General features: G+C 39.1%; 1 protein-coding gene across 1 annotated transcript in view; it reads left to right on the top strand.

Moving 5' to 3' along the window:
• The window catches only part of TAF4B (TATA-box binding protein associated factor 4b), an 83,980-nt gene extending 67,543 nt beyond the window's left edge, over positions 1-16,437 (top strand). Inside the window, exons 14-15 of the mRNA XM_060775196.2 lie at positions 1,452-1,571; positions 14,100-16,437. Of these exons, the coding sequence (XP_060631179.2) occupies positions 1,452-1,571; positions 14,100-14,243 (264 nt within the window). The 3' untranslated portion in view covers positions 14,244-16,437. The remainder of the gene's footprint in view (positions 1-1,451; positions 1,572-14,099) is intronic.
• The last annotated feature ends 384 nt before the right edge of the window (positions 16,438-16,821 follow it).

Below are 16,821 nucleotides of genomic sequence, written 5' to 3'. Positions count from 1 at the left end.
GCATACAAAAATAGAGTCGTTGTTGTTTATTTTCACACTTTTTGGTAGACAAGTGCTCAATGAAGTTCTGTTGGAGTGGTTTCCTTCTCTTTCCATTACCCATCCCAGAGCAACTTTGTGCTCAGGTAATCCTCGTGGATAGATGGTCCCTTCTCCACTAGCTGAAAATGATGCTTTGTGGAGCTTATTGTCAAAAGTCCATTCTAGCAACAACAAAACAATCCATCAAAAAATCTAGTCCCAGCTTGGTAATAAGACCTTTTTTCCTTTTCCTGGGATCTTTCCTTTTCTATGTTTTTCATCCTTCATGACTTGAGAATGAACTAGGGATCCAGTACTGTATTAAAACAATATCTAATCCCTTGCCTCGCTTGGGTAGGGACTGGAGTCAGCCCATAAATGTATGGTCCCTTCTCCTAGTCTAGAATGGACTTTCACGATAAGTTCCCCACTGTCCCATGTCCTAACCTTGCTTGTGGTACAGTACTTTTTAGTGGAATTGGTTGGTATGTTTTGCTCTTATACTGCAGATTTCTCTGGGTGCATTCTTTTCTGCACATGAACAAAGCCCATTTACTTACGAGTGTGAAGTGATATCAACCTGTTATACATGATATCCAAAATGGGATGTGGGTGCATGTCTGTATTACTCATTTTCTATAACTCTGAAGAAAAACTGAAGTGCATATTTTTATATAGGTGCTTTCAGGATAAGTATAAAACTCAGTTCAATATAATTTGTTTATGCCAGCCATAGATGCAGGTGAAACGTCAGGATAAAATGCTGCTAGAACACAGCCATACAGTCTGGAAACCACACAGCATTTTGTTTGTTTATGTTTAAATTCTGCTTTGACTAGTTTGGTCTATTACATACTTACTTAGGCGATCCCTCATCTGAATATGATGGCCTTCCAAGTGTAGTGTCTTGGTGATGGATACATAGGTGACTGGCATCCTATTCTTGACCCGCATGTTCTTCCACAATGAGGGCATCGGTTTCCAGGTGGAAGGCGGTCCCAGTCAGGGTTGGCTTGACATGCCTTCCTCTTGGCACATTTCTCCCTTTTGCCTTCCATTTGTGCCTCTTCAAATTCCTCAGCACTGCTTGTGACATCTGACCTCCCGTTGGAGTGCTCAATAAGCCGAACTGGGCTTCCCAGTTCGGCTTATTCTGATGTCTACACAGAGCAATTCTTGATGTAGGTATTTTAATCCTAATGTGTTGTGATCTTGAGTATATTGGCACTAAGTATACATTGTGCTGCTTTTTGCTTTAGAAAGCTATATAGGTTCAAATTGCAACATGGTAGATTCTTCAGAATTGTAACGCTTCTCACACAGCAAAATCAAGGGAAAGTCAAAAGTCTAAGCTGATTGAGCCCAGCTGTAACTTAGCATACTTAGCATCTACCTTATTCCTTAACATTTCTCTTTTCCTTTTAAATTAGTTGCAGCAATTAGAGTTTGCACAGATGCAGCAAAGGGATGCTAATCTTGCAGCTCTGGCAGCTATTGGACCAAGAAAGAAGAGGATGCTGGATTCCTTGAGCCTTGCCTCTGGAGTGGAGGTACGTACAGTACTGTCGTGTTTGCTCTTCAGGTTACAAATCATCCAATTTATGGGCCTTGTTTTTGCTTTTTGTAGAAGGCGTTCCCTCCTTTGGGGCATCTCATATAGCTGAGTAGTTTTATCCTTTTTATAGTAAGTGAAGCAATGGTTGGGCATCAAGAGAAGTTTGCTCAATAGTATAGTATATTCAGTTGTGAAGGATCATTTTAGTGCTCTTGCAGAAAAATGCAGTATGAGTGCAGAGCAGTGAACCTCCACTCTCTGTAAGTGTGATGACTGTGATTTAAAAGGAAATATCAGAGTGCTCCTTGTACAAAAGTCACAAAAGATATGTGACTATGTATTCATAAAACATGTCACATATCTTTTCCCACCTATTTCTTCCATGTACAGTAATTCTTCCATATTTGTGGTTTGAGCTTTTGTGGATGTGATTAATCACAAATTTGATTTGAAATGTTAGCTCAAGGAATGTCTAGTCCTTCATTGTTACACTGTGGTCACTTTCCCTCAGTCATACCAGAGGACCTACAGATTTCTAGAGAAAACATCTCTCTAGGAACCTCTAGGTCCTCCATTGTGGTTTTTATGGTCAGTTTCCAGTGAAAGTTTACCATGGAATCATTCTATAAGACATAGAAATTCCCAGGACAGGTAGTCCCTCATGTAAAAAAGTGTGACTTCTTTATTTGTGGTTTTTCAATTTCATGGGTGCCTTGTGCTCCTAACACCTTTCAATGTGGAGGGCTGACTGTTAAGTTATATACATTTTAGAACACCAAGCTTGTGTGGTTATTTGTTTATTGGGGCAAGTGTGTTCACTATCCAAAACACACTTTTTGTTATAAAGCCTTATGAATGCTCATTCACATTACGGTAATTGGGAGAAAATTAGCACAAAGGTGAGCATCAGTCAAGAAACATTTTTCTTGACTGATGCTCACCTTTGTGCTAGTTCAATGAGATGTTTCAAAAGATATAAAATTACTCTCGAAATACATCCAAAAAAAAAAAAATAGAGAGGTGAACTGCAGAAAACAAACATCCCCCTGTCCAACCTATAAAAAGTTTTGCAAATATAGAAGTTCACCTAAAAAATCTTCAAAAATGTCTTGTCATTTTCAGCTATTTTTACCATCACAATTCTGGCATATTCTAAAAATGTAGGGAGATGGGGCATGTGACAAAGGCACTGGAATGAAAAGAAACAAAATTCAGGGTTTTGAATTTCTTTTGTTAGTGTCACTAAAATGTTATAATCATTGTGTGCAGTTGGGCACCACTTTAACCACCATACCTTAATCATATGGAATCCAGTTTTGCGAGGCATCAGCACTTGTTGGTAGAGTGGGCTAAAGGTGTTGTAAAACTACAGTTCCCAAGATTCCAAGCATTGAAATTGGTATCAAATTGCATTAATTCTGCAAAGCAGATGCACCTACTGAAAAAAATTAATGGGACAGTTGAACCTGAGTATATGTATTGAGCCAGTGTTGTGTAGTGAACATAGAACTACAACTATGCTGAAGTTGTGGAGAGGTGAGAGCAAGTAAAGCTATAACTATATCTGCTGCTTCTGTTACAAAGTGGATTTCAGATGCTTTGAACATCTGTGCAGTTGAGATTTGAGTGATTATGCCTGATTCCTAAGAAGAAATATCTTGAGGTTTAAGGTCTGTAGAAGAGAACAGATGAATACTACTTGTGATGATCTGCTTTTTAAAGCAACTATGGTAGAACAACATCTTCACTTCACAACAGAAGCAAATTAATCTGTAGATAGGGATGCTAACCTGCCTGTAAGCTTGGGTGTGTACCTTGAAATTTTAATAAATTAGTGGCTGTCTTCTTAATGTATGTAGCATGAGCTTTTATCTCCCTTAATTACTACTAAAAGATTTGAAATCATGAGCTTGGTACAGCAACTTTCCCAGGTCCCTCCCTTTACCATTAAGCTTTCATTAGGTAAATCATTGTGTTTACTATTGGTAGGCAAAGGCTACAAAAGAGCAAGGTAGTAATTATTGGTCGCTTTTACTTTTATATGATTCTAGAGGGTATATAATGGCTGCCCCTTGGACATATTCTTGCTGTCACTGATGTGGCTCACACCATATTAAACATTTGTGTTGTAATCCTACCTAACACTGTACATGGAAAAATGCTCATAGCAATGGAGTAATGCATCAGAACAATAGAACTCAACATTTCATACTGCATTAATGGAAGCACTCATTAAGACAACTTGTACATACCATTTTTATGTTTATGGAAGTGCATATAAAATATAGCAAGTTACTGGTGTTTGATTATGAAAGCACCTCCCAGTCACTTTATTCTCTGCAGAGGTGTATCTGGATTTGTCATAGTGAACACTTACATCTTGTCTACCATGTGATTATTCCTATGAAGTGTGAATATGTGTGTGTTGCATTGAGATATTTTCAGCACATGACTAAAACACCATATGTTTTGGCTTTCAAAGAAAAGTGTGTTGACCATATTTTGAATCCAGATATGAATTGACCTGGAGAAGGCTCCTTTCTTAAATATAATTTTGTCATGTATAGTTGTCCCACCACATTTGCAATTTTGACTTTTGTGGATTTGATTATTCATGGATTTGATTTAAAATGTTCTCTCTAGGATTCTCCAGGTCATTGGTGTCAAACATGTGGCCATCAGAGTGTTTTGGACTTTAGTTCCCACAATTCCTGGCCATTTGGCAAGCTTGCTAGGGCTTCTGTGAGTTGGAAGCCCAAACATCTGTAGGGCTACATGTTTGACGCCTCTGCTCTAGGTCCTCCATTGTGGTTCTATGATCAGCATCCAGCAAGGTGGGACTGAAAGAAGGACCCACCCAAAAAGCTAAGAGCATGATACTTCAAATATTCTGGACCCAAGCCATTTATGTGAAGGCCTTTATCACACAGAGGTGGAGACTAGCACAGTAAGAGGACCATCCTCTTTGGAAATGGTCCCTATGACACGATGTTGTGTGATACCTTATAACTGGTCCTGCCACAACTCTGCTCGCAAACATGTACAAAATCTTCTGGTTCATTTCACTATATAATCTGTTCCATTCCTGCAACATTTCACTGCCTCCTGGATCATTCCTAGTTTATGGTACTTCTGTGCAGTCCATTTACTCAGATCTTACAGGTATGAAAGAGCTAGCCAGTTTGCTCCAGTCTGTTTGTGCTTATATAGCTTCACTTGGAAATTATTTGAAGATACTTCACTTAAACTATTCTGTCACATAGTAAAATCTTACAATTGACGCTTATTGTGTGCTGGGGATTGTGACAGATGTTTTAACTGAAATGAATGATGAATCCCTGTTGAGCGGTTGGGGGGGGGGGTTACTAGTTGAAATGTAACAGGTATGTATTGAAAGTGGATCAGAAAATGTGTACAAACATGTGGTTGTATATAAAAAGAGTTGTGATCTTCAAATATTTCTCAAAATCAAATAATCTTTTGGATTTTGTTTTTAAAGTAGCAGCTGCTTGCAGTACATGCAAACAAGGAAAACAAAACATCCTAATAAATAAACAGTATTCTACTCTGTTCAGAGATGAAAGGATGGCCTTGAAATAGAAGAATATGGCTTCAGGGTCTGTATATACTAGGAATCCCCGGAAAAACTGAAAAATTTAAATATGTAGAACTTGAATCACTTGAGTACAAAGATGCAGGTTTTCAAGGCAGATGTGAAGACTACAGCAGGTTGACACACATGTCTCATTCCAATTATTGATTATATCACTCTTAAAGCAGCATAACCTGATCCTCTGGAACTTTTCCATTAATTCGGGTATAAATGTTCAGTGAGTAACAAGGCATCTTGATATTTGAATATTGGTATTTAGGTCAGTAAGCTGACTATGATGTTCTACAAAAAATTAAAACCTGAAAAGAGCCAAAATTAGATATTCCTTCAAAGAAGATAGCTCTCTTATTGCTTTCTTTTAAAGGATGATAGGTTCTGTTCAAGAGGTCACACTTCCCCTACGGGAGTCTTTGTTAAGGGTCCTTCAGTATTGAGAACTAGGCACCAAGCATTCTTTAAAGTGCTAAGTGACTAGAGTTTTTAGCAGTGTAGCTCATCACTTTAGATTGTACTTTCCAACTCAGACTCAACAGTTAAGAAGAAAGTCATACTTTGAAGAAGGTATTGGCAGGTTCAGAACAGATTTGACTTGAATTGAAATTTCATAATAGTAAATTATGGAAGGAGTCAAAGTTCTGTTGGGGCATTATATCAATGTACCATATCTCCCATGAGGACAAGGAAGAACTTGAATATCAAGTGTGACTGGTTGGCGCAATTCAGTCTTCACTGCAGCATCAAAAAGACAAGAGTGCCTAGCAACCAATGAGGAGACTGGCACCATCCAGGTGGATGGGGTGGATCTCCAAAAGTCAAAAGGACAATGTCTGGCTCGAGAGCAGTACGTGTGAAAAAGATCTTGGAGTCCTCGTGGACAAAAAGTTAAACATGAGCCAACAATGTGATGTGGCGGCAAAAAAAGCCAATGGGATTTTGGCCTGCATCAATAGGAGCATAGTGTCTAGATCTAGGGAAGTAATGCTACCCCTCTATTCCACTCTGGTTAGACCACACCTGGAATATTGTGTCAAATTCTGGGCACCACAGTTCAAAAGAGATATTGACAAGCTGGAATGTGTCCAGAGGAGGGCGACTAAAATGATCAAGGGTCTGGAGAACAAGCTCTATGAGGAGCAGCATAAGGAGCTGGACATGTTTAGCCTGAAGAAGAGAAGGCTGAGAGGAGATATGATAGCCATGTATAAATATGTGAGAGGAAGCCACAGGGAGGAGGGAGCAAGCTTGTTTTCTGCTTCCCTGGAGACTAGGACGCGAAACAGTGGCTTCAAACTACAAGAAAGGAGATTCCATCTGAACATGAGGAAGAACTTCCTGACTGTGAGAGCCGTTCAGCAGTGGAACTCTCTGCCCCGGAGTGTGGTGGAGGCTCCTTCTTTGGAGGATTTTAAACAGAGGCTGGATGGCCATCTGTCAGGGGTGATTTGAATGCAATATTCCTGCTTCTTGGCAGGGGGTTGGACTGGATGGCCCATGAGGTCTCTTCCAACTCTTTGATTCTATGATTCTATGATTCTAATACCTTCAAGTATCTTGAATCAGTGATAACTTCAGATGTCAATCTTTTTGATGAAGTCACCACATGGATTAACACAGCTTGGATGAAATGGCGCTTGGTAGGAGGTGAACTCTGCAACAAGAAGATGCCCGATCACCTAAAATAAAAAAATCTATTGAACTGTCGTAAAGCCTGCTGCAATATATGGAGCTGCATGTTGGCCAGCAACAAAGGAAGCAGAACATCGTATCAGAGTCATGGAGATGAGGATGCTACCATTTACAGCTGGTTTCAAATGCCTTGACCACATCTGTAACAATAACATTCGGCAATGCTTTGGCATTGTTCTAATTGCGGACAAACTATGAGAATCATTCCTCAGATGGGATGGTTGTACTGTCTGAGGTGAAGATTGGTCCGTTCATGAGATTGCTCTTGATATAGAAATGCCAGGCAAGAGACCAAAGGGACAACCAAACCAAGGCTAACTGGACACATTACACAATGATCTGAGGACTGCTGGCATACGCCCTGACCAGATGCATGGCCGGGTGAAAGCTAAAACCAAGGTCACAACAACATTTGTTATACAACTCCAATATGCTGATTACGACATAGTCTGTGTGCATTCAGAAGAAGACCTATAAGCTACTCTAAACACCTTTGCAAAAGCATATGAGAAGCTCAGCTTTTCATTGAACATTGAGAAAACCAAAGTGCTCTTCCAACAGTCACCAGCCAATCCCTCTGCAATGCCAGAAATACAGCTTAATGGTGTAATATTTGAAAATGTTGACCATTTCCGCTACCTTGGCAGCCACCTCTCTACAAAAGTCAACATTAACACTGAAATACAACACCGCCTGAGCTCTACAAGTGTAGCATTTTTCTGAATGAAACAGTGTGTTTGAGGACTGTGACATCTATAGGGACACCAAGGTGCTTGTTTATAAAGCCATTGTCCTCCCAACCCTGTTATATCCCTGTGAAACGTGGACTCTCTACAGACGTCATCCACAACTCCTGGGATGATTCCATCAGCGCTGCCTCTGAAAAATCCTGCAAATCTCTTGGAAAGACAGGCGGACAAATGTCAGCGTGCTGGAAGAAGCAAAGACCACCAGCATTGAAGCGATGGTCCTCTGCCATCAACTCCGCTGGACTGGCCACATTGTCTGAATGCCCGATCACCGTCTCCTAAAACAGTTACTCTACTCTGAACTCAAGAACAGGAAATGGAATGTTGGTGGACAGAAAAAGAGATTTAAACATGAGCTTAAAGGCAATCTCAAAAACTGTGGCCTAGACACAGAGAACTGGGAAGCCCTGGCCCTTGAGTGCTCTAAATGGATGTCAGCTGTGACCAGCAGTGCTGCAGAATTCCAAGAGGCACAAATGGAGGGTGAAAGGGAGAAAGAGGAAGGCCCATCAAGCCAACCCTGACTGGGACCGCCTTCCATCTGGAAACGGATGTCCTTACTGCAGGAGAACATGCAGATCAAGAATAGGGCTCCACAGTCACCTATGGACCCACTGCCAAGGCACAATATCTGGAAGACAATCAACCTTGAGCTACGAGGGATCACCTAAGTAAGTAAGTAAGTAAGTGATTGTATTACAACTAGAGATGCTGTCAAGTAATCCCCAAAAATTCTGGAACAAAGCCGCAATGAGCAATCCCTATTTCTTACAACATAAATACCATATGTGTCTCATCCCAGGGATTAAGCACACAGGTTTCTTGGCAGATAGAGAATGGAAGTGAACTACTAGTAGTCTCTAAACGGTCAAATTAGTTATAGATCTAATTGTACTAAGTAAAATAAATTTCCAGTTGCTAGTCCAGACCCATAGTTTCTAGGGACTTGCCACAACACACACACATACACACACAGAGAGAGAATAGAACACAGAAGACAAATGTTTAATCTAGTGGTTTGAAACAAGGCTCAGATTGCTTTTAGAAAAGTATACAGATAAATCTAAGGTAAGGATAGAGAACCTCTGGCCGACAAATCTATTTGGAGACTAAACTTCCACAATTCCCTATTAATGTAGATGGCTGGGACTTCTTTGAGACAAGTTTCAAAACTATCTGAGACCTCTTTGAACATGCTGAATTAAGGAAGTGAGTTGCTAATTATGTTCCTTTAATGCAAGGACTATCCATATACTCTCTGTTGAACTAAGATGTATAGTTGAACGAGGTCAAGGAATATGTGTGCTGCAAAATACACAACTATGCCAATGAAAGATAGAGTTTTAGCTTCAATTCCCAGCTCCCTAGCACTTGTCAGTTTAGGCCATGTGCTTGACATAAAATCTTTGCATGTAAATAGACTAAAATATTCCAGGCTGCCATTCATAGGTTTAAGCAATGCAGTTCACTGGTCCATAGAATGCTTTTTCTGTAGAGATGAAAACTTAATTATTTTCTTGTATGAAAGATATCTGCAATTTAAATGACTAATTGTATTATAGCTTTAGGCTAAATATATTGGTAACACAAATGTTGATGACATGTGAAGGGTCAAGGAATTTATAATTTTGATGAGGGGCTGCTTAAAATGAAGTGGCAAAGAGCCAGAATATTTCAGTTTAATAATTGTCTATTAAGTCAACATGACACACTTTGTACAGTATTTTTACCTCCAGGTAAAGATTAAGGATCTGATGTAGCTAGAGAAAGTGACATGCATACATGAATCTTGGGCATAATAGCGAATGAAATGACACTACATTTCCAGTAATTTGTCTCAATATGTAAAACACTCTGTTGGTTACATTTGAAAAGACTTGTACAAATGTCACAATGCAAGCTGGGAGAGGAAGGCTCCACAGCTGAATGATAACACTAGTTTCTTGGAGACCCTTGACAGTTTAGTGAAGCATTAGCTTGAATGAAGATATGAGTTTTCCTAAAATAATCTCAGGCACTTTTCATTGGCAGATTTTTCTTGAGACTTTTCATCCCAATAGGAGATTTCCATCTGTTGTGTAGTTGGTGTAAGCTTACAAGGGTAACAAAACATAGTGCGATCGAATTGTAGTGGTGCTTGAGTCAAACTAAAACAGTAGGAGTTCAAAATATATTTACAACTTTACAATCTCTTTCCAACTATGTGTATTTGATTGTTTTAGCCTTCTGGTTTCATTGCTGCATGCAAAATCTTAACCATGCAGCTATTCCACTCCTAATTGGGACAGGGGGAATTACCACATGAGACATCTTGGCTTCATTGAGTTCAATTATTTTACTTTCTATTAATAAAAGGGGGGTTCGTACCCAAGGTTTTTCAATATCAATGATAAAATAGCATACATGTAAGCAATGGCAAGATTGTTATTGATTCAAGAACTATGCCTTCAGACCCCTGGTGCCTTTCTGGGAGAAAGATGGAAAATAAATGATGGTGATGACTATAGAAAACCTGACCAGGTAGAGACAAATGGAGAAACTTAAGATCTAAAAACCACTGTATAAATGGTTTACCTGTGGAATGTATCTCCATCTATGCGCTGGCAAGGAGATGAAGATCTTCTGAGGAGGCCCTGTACTTGATTTCGCCTCCTTTGCAAGTGTGGTTGGCAGGAACGAGAGACAGGGCCTTCTCAGTGGTGGCCCCTCGGCTATTGACCTCCCTCCCGAGTGAAATTAGATCAGCCCCCTCCTTCCTGATCTTTAGGAAAAAACTAAGAACATGGATGTCCTACCAAGTATTCAATGAGTAATCTGTCAGTGTAATAAGAAGAGATGAAATAGTGCAATGATAAATTGGACCGGTCACGGACTATGATATTTGATTGCATGATTTTAAATATTTGGTTTTAAGATTTCTATTATATTTTAATGCTTTTGTTTATTATTTGTGGTTTTGGTATCTAATTGTTGCCTATATATGTAAGCTGCCCTGAGTCCCCTACGGGGTTGAGAAGGGTGGGCTATAAATACAGTAAACAAATAAATACAATGTCACTCTCCTTCCATTTAACTCAGCCTCAGTCAGGATGCCTGTCTGCATTTAAGGAACAAAACCAGCACCATCTGTTCCACTCATAGGCCAAAAGTACTAAAAAACTAGCATGTTGCCACTTGATTATTACATAGATATAGTATCAAACCTATTTGAAATTAAGTACATTCAACTTTATGAAGAGGTGGGTTTGTTATCTAGTGATGGAAAAAATAGGAATAAAATCTATAAAATATATCAAGTAATACTTGAGAAAAGGCATAGTTGGGAAAAAGTGATAAAGCTTTACTAACCCTAGCTTCACTTACGTAAATAGGGTACTCACTGGAGCAAAACATTGGAAGCAAAGTAACAAAATATTGAAAGACAGGCAACAAAGTAAGTTTTGAAATATCAGACCAACTTAAGCTCCCAGCTTATATAGTTGAAAACCCATAGCAATGTAAAGTGGTTCCTATTAACCAGCTACAAAGTTGATAATCCCAGAGCTGTTGTAGTTTCTGGGAAAAGCTGGTTCCCTTGAGGACCCAGTTGAAACTATTACTTCTAATTAGCAATGCTTGGCTTTGACTCTGATGACCTGAAAGGGGTAGGTAGATAACACAAGCGGTCTAATGACTTTGTGAGCTCGTGCTTTCAGGGAAAGGAAGCAGTTGGAAATGTAGAACTGAGAAACTTAATAAAAGACATAAATTAAAATAAAAAAACCTAAATTTACAAAGGACATTCTTGAACATGACATAAGTCCTATAGAGCAGTGGTTCTCAATCTGTGGGTCCCCAGATGTTTTGGCCTTCAGCTCCCAGAAATCCTAACAACTAGTAAACTGGCTGGGATTTCTAGGAGTTGTAGACCGAAACACCTGGAGAACCACTGCTATAGAGCAAAGTTACAAAGCCTCATTTTCATTGAGTTATATCCAGTGTTGTCCTCATATCAACTAATAGTCTTGGAAGGGGTTTCCCTTCTTCTTTGGAAACACTCAATCTATTATCATAGAACTAGTAATTTTTGTCTCTTTCTTACAATAAGCACATTTTGGCCAAATTCCTAGAAATACTGCCAAAACATTTGACCTTGAAAAATACATTAAAAAAAACAGTTTATATTCCCCTTTCCTCTTAATGCAGGACTTCAAGGTGGCCAAAATACAGATGTTACAGAATCAAACTCTTGGCAGAAGCTTCCATGTACTACTTTCCCCCCCTCTAAAACCCTTTCTTTTTTTTCTTTCAAGAGAGGCTGCATATTGGGAGCCAAAGTTTTATCATACTCTTTGCTTTGCAATAAATGAGAATCAGTGGATTTGCGTGTGAATGCCTCAGTAGTAAGTCTTGACTAATCTCTGTTTAGAAAGTAAATACTTCCGCCTCCCTAAAGTTCTTTGATTTCTAAAGGACACAACTATTGGATTGTTGAGAGTCCCCTAGGGTTTGTTTCATTTAAAATATTGCCTGGGGCCTCCATTCGTATCCTGTTGGATTGACCTCTTTTTCAACCCTGTAATGGCAGCTGTACTACAAAGCTAGTTCTCTCCACCCTCTTCACCTTCTTAAGAGGTTGCTTTTCTTTGAACTGTGACCCTTTCCTGGCTTACCAGGACTGAAGGACACCCCCCCCCCCATGGTAAGTAGCCAATAATCTTCCTTCTGTCCCAGTTCTTTTCCAAGCCATCAAACAAATGGGAAGCTTCAAACAATGATGCTGTTATTGTTTTGTTCTAAATCAACAAATGGTGCTGTTATATTAGCAGGAAAATACTTTTCTTGAAAAGTAGATCATGTAAGGTATTTAATGTGTTTCTTCATTAAGTTTGTTGACTCTTAGTTCTATGTTGTTTTGCTGCATATATTTGTTTTATATGCTAATGATCAAACTTTGAAGATTGCAGTTAATCTTAACCCTTAAGATGTTTCAGATGAATATAAAAGACATAGTTGCCCCAAAGTCCAGGTGTTCTGGACCTGAACTCCAAGAAGTGTAAGCCACAATAAAGGATTATGAAAACTCTGGTCCAAAACATACAGAGGCCATTTTATACCACACAGATATAGCACTTTAACTGCTGCGAGTGCATCCTGTGGAATCCTTGTGTTTACTTTTCGTTGAGGCTTGAGTATCCCTTATCCAAAATGCTTTGGACCATAAGTGTTCCGTATTTCAGATTTTTTTTCCAGATTTTGGAGTAGTTGCATATACATTTAAGCCCATGGAGGCAGAATCCATGTGGAGACTGGTCCTGAGATCACAAATGTTGATCTCGGGAGCAGTCTCCATACACCACATACTTTAAAAGATCCGGACCTTATTCAAAGATCCAGATCTTTTTCAGATTTTTTTTAACCTGGAGTAAATCTGGAAATCCAGGTTTACTCCAGGTTGAACCAGATTAGTCTGAGGTGTTGTTTGGATGCCTCCCACTAATCTGGGGGAAAAAACCATGGGTTTTAGTCCTGTATGTGCCCTCAGCCCCTAAGCTGCAGTGGACTCTTAATTTTTATGGCACCATATTAGTTACATAAAATAACTGTATTTTTTCTCCTTAATTATGATTGCATTCATAAACTTTATTGGAAAATGAATATTCAGACAAAATCTTGCATTTTGCTTTAGTTATTTGTTCTACATTGAGAAAGGGAATGTATCTGGTGTTTCACCTTTTTTCAGTAATTCAGCCATGGAGCTGCAATATGCTTCAGGGAAAGGCCACCTTGGATAGTCTCCATGATAAAGAGGCCAGTGGAAGTTGCATCAAGGAGCAAGGCATCATGATGTGTTGTATGAGGGCTAGAGCCAAATGGTTTATAAGGCCTGACTATTCCCTGTGAAACTGTTTGGATCTTCAGTTCTTCTGAGCAGATGTCTCAGGTCTGCCTGGCTGGGGATTGTCCTCAAGGCTCAAGTGTTTTTATTCAAGAGAAGGCTAAGGAAAAAGTCAAGTATTGACACCTGGACTCAACTGAGCCCGCACTAGATAGCTCCCTCTTCTTGCTCTTTCCCAGGGTCAACATAGTTAAATAGGTTTCAGTTTAAATGAAGTAGTCTTCATTCAACTCCATTATTGTGTGTCTAGTTTTGTTATTGCAACATTGGACATTAAATGAATGCTTCATCTATTGTGTATCTTTTAGTAGACTAGATTATAAATACTCACTTGTTTCACTTATTACATTGACTATGATGTTTAATATGTTTTCTTTTGTAAGCCACTCTGAGACTTTTTCTAGTGGAAAGGAACAGAATAAAATATATGATAACAGTTATCCATAAAGATGCCCCTATAGATTTAGAATAACATGGATGAGTGAAACTGGAGCATCATGCTCATGCAAGATCTTATTTAGGTTGCTGTCTATGATGGATGTCTTGAATTCTGATTTGAAATAGCTGCTCACTTTTTCTTTTGATGCTTTTGTCTAGGGTTTCAATAGATTATCCAACCTTGTGAAGCCACCTCTTCGTCCAAGAATGACACGCATCTGCCTCAGGGACTTGATCTTCTGTATGGAACAAGAGAAGGGGCTGAAGCATTCCTTAGCCTTGTACCAAGCTCTTTTGAAGTAACCACTAGGTTTCTTTTGCATTTCAGCTTACCATCATTCCTTGCCAAAGTTTACCTGCTTGTACTGTCCTGAAGTCTGTTCTGGAAAACAGTTAGTTGCAATGACTAGACTGTTCAGTGGTCAGTGGATCCATGTTTGACTTTTGAATGTCCTTGGAGACAAAAGGGTTTGGGCCCTATTAAGTTTCTTGCCAATCACATTTGTCGATATATCTGTTTGTAATATTGTTCCATGACTAATGTGCCGCCTACTATTGTGGTTAGGGAAGAAGAGTATGTCGAAAGTATTTAATCATGAACCAGCAGACTGCCAATTTGCCAGCATTTTGCCTACAGGAGTCAACCTCTCTAGATGGCCTAGTTTTAGAGATCTGCGGTATAGTTGAAAGAGAAACCACTTGGGTGTAGGCCAAAAAAGTGCCAAAGCGAAATCTATAATCTACTTTCGATAAAGGAAGAAGCCCTACTGGCATGGTTTGTGTTGCCAGCACTGCTGGACAGATTTGCAAAGAGGAAGCCCTACTGGCATGGTTTGTGTTGCCAGTACTCAGGACAGATTTGGAGCTCAATGAGTTATGGGTCTTTAGAAATATTTTTTTCCAAATAACCCAATGACAACCCAGTGGATGCAGTTAGCCAATGGGGAATAGTCCTTTAATTTTCACTGTACAAAGTGACTTAAGATGCATTTAATTTTGCATCAGTGTGCAGAATTTAAAACAGGAAAATATCCTTGATGAATACCAAGGTTAAAGGCGCACTCTGCTTTATGTAAAATATAGGATTGTTTGATTTCTTCCTTCCTGTGTTACAGACTGGGAAGAATATATTTAAGAAATATCAGGGATTTAATCACAAGACTTGGAAATTATTCTTAAAGGGGAAAGAAATTATATATGGGGCATACTTGCTTGCCAAGGCCCCCAGGCTCCATTCCCACAAGAATCAATGTAAAGAGATCCATTTACACCCCTCCAAAGCCCCCCCCCCCCAATGGGGTTTGGTTGGCTATTTAAAGCTTAATCCACTTCCTATCCTGTTTCAGATCCAGAATAGCCTCTCATTTTTTTTCCAAATCCAGAAGGAAACATCTGGTCAAGTTTTGTTTTTGTTTTTTGTTTTGGAAAAGGGACAGGTGCAACCCCCTATGTCTCTGCTTGAGCATGTGTAAATGAGGTGGAGGCATCTCCTAGGCCATTAGTAGCTGTCTGTCCCTTTTTTGACTTCTGCTTTATAGCAAAAGAGAAGAATTTACTGTTGCACTTGGGAAAGAGCACAAAAAAGTTCAGGGAATCAAAGAAATGATAATGCTGCATTTCAAAAGTTTCTGCTTATTTCTTTACACTCAGTAGCTTTTCAAGGAGTTGGTTCTAAAGATCCATGTGCAATCACCTTTAGCACTTTTCTATAAAGCCTCCACTATACTATATATTTAATGTGTTGCAACATAGCATAAGTGTGTAATTGAATGTGTAGGAATGACAACTGAATGTAATTAAAATCTTTATTTTTAAAAGGTTCCTAAGGCTTTTTGCTATGCCATTCTCTAAAATATATTTAGCTGGGGGAGAAAACTGTGAAACTTTGAAACACCAGGACTGCTGGCAGTATTTTGAGTTTTTAATCTAGCCATGGTTTTCCTGTTAGGAAAATTGTAAACAGTGTTAGTTAAAATAAAGACAGGATCTAAGACTGGACTTTGGTTAGAAGCACAGTGGAATCCTGTAAAGGGTGAGGTATGATGTCCCTTTCCCGTTGACTTTATATGTGAAAAATCTATGCCAGATTGCTAATAAACCTTCTACACCAGTGGTTCTCAACCTCTGGGTGCCCAGGTGTTTTGGACTACAACTCCTAGAAATCCCAGCCAGTTTATCAGCCATTAGGATTTCTGGAAGGTGAAATCCAAAACATCTGGGGACCCACAGGTTGAGAACCACTGTTCTAGAGTGAATTTTGGACAGCTCTGGATTACAGGGAACGGGAGAGAAAGTATTTGATGCCCTACAGAATTGTAGTCCCAATGCAGCAAATTGATCGTAAATGCATTTTATAAAATGGTTTTCCTGACTATGAACCAGTAAACAGCAAAAATGTTTTGTATTATGAATGCTTATCTTTACTTTGTTTGTAAAGTGCAGCATTTTCTTGATGGTGTATTCAGTTATATGATAGATGTTCCAAATTTATTTTAAATACTGCATTAAAGTAACTATTTTATTAAAAAAAAGTTAAGAGTTTTTACTGTATTAAATATAAAGGGATGGCATTGCTACCTAAACACTGTATACTTATCTGAACATTCTCTTAGTTCATTCCAGTTAATATTGAGTTCTTGCAGTTTCTGTACAAAGGGGGTCTGATTCAAACAGGTGAGACAGTTGTGTATGTAGGTATCTCTGCTGATTATGAATAAATGTGGGGATTGAGGGGGTCTATTCATTCTTTGAAAGGTTGGGAACTAGCCCGTCTTTCTTTATTTCCTCTCTTGTGGCAAGTGGTAGACATAGCATTCCCAAGCAATGCTCCATCCATGCATTGGCCAAATGTGGACCTGTTTTCTTTCGACAACATAGCTGT

This window comes from Anolis sagrei, chromosome 4 (genome assembly GCF_037176765.1).
Source record: "Anolis sagrei isolate rAnoSag1 chromosome 4, rAnoSag1.mat, whole genome shotgun sequence".
Lineage (NCBI taxonomy): Eukaryota > Metazoa > Chordata > Lepidosauria > Squamata > Dactyloidae > Anolis > Anolis sagrei.
This window is presented reverse-complemented; position numbering and strand designations above follow the sequence as displayed.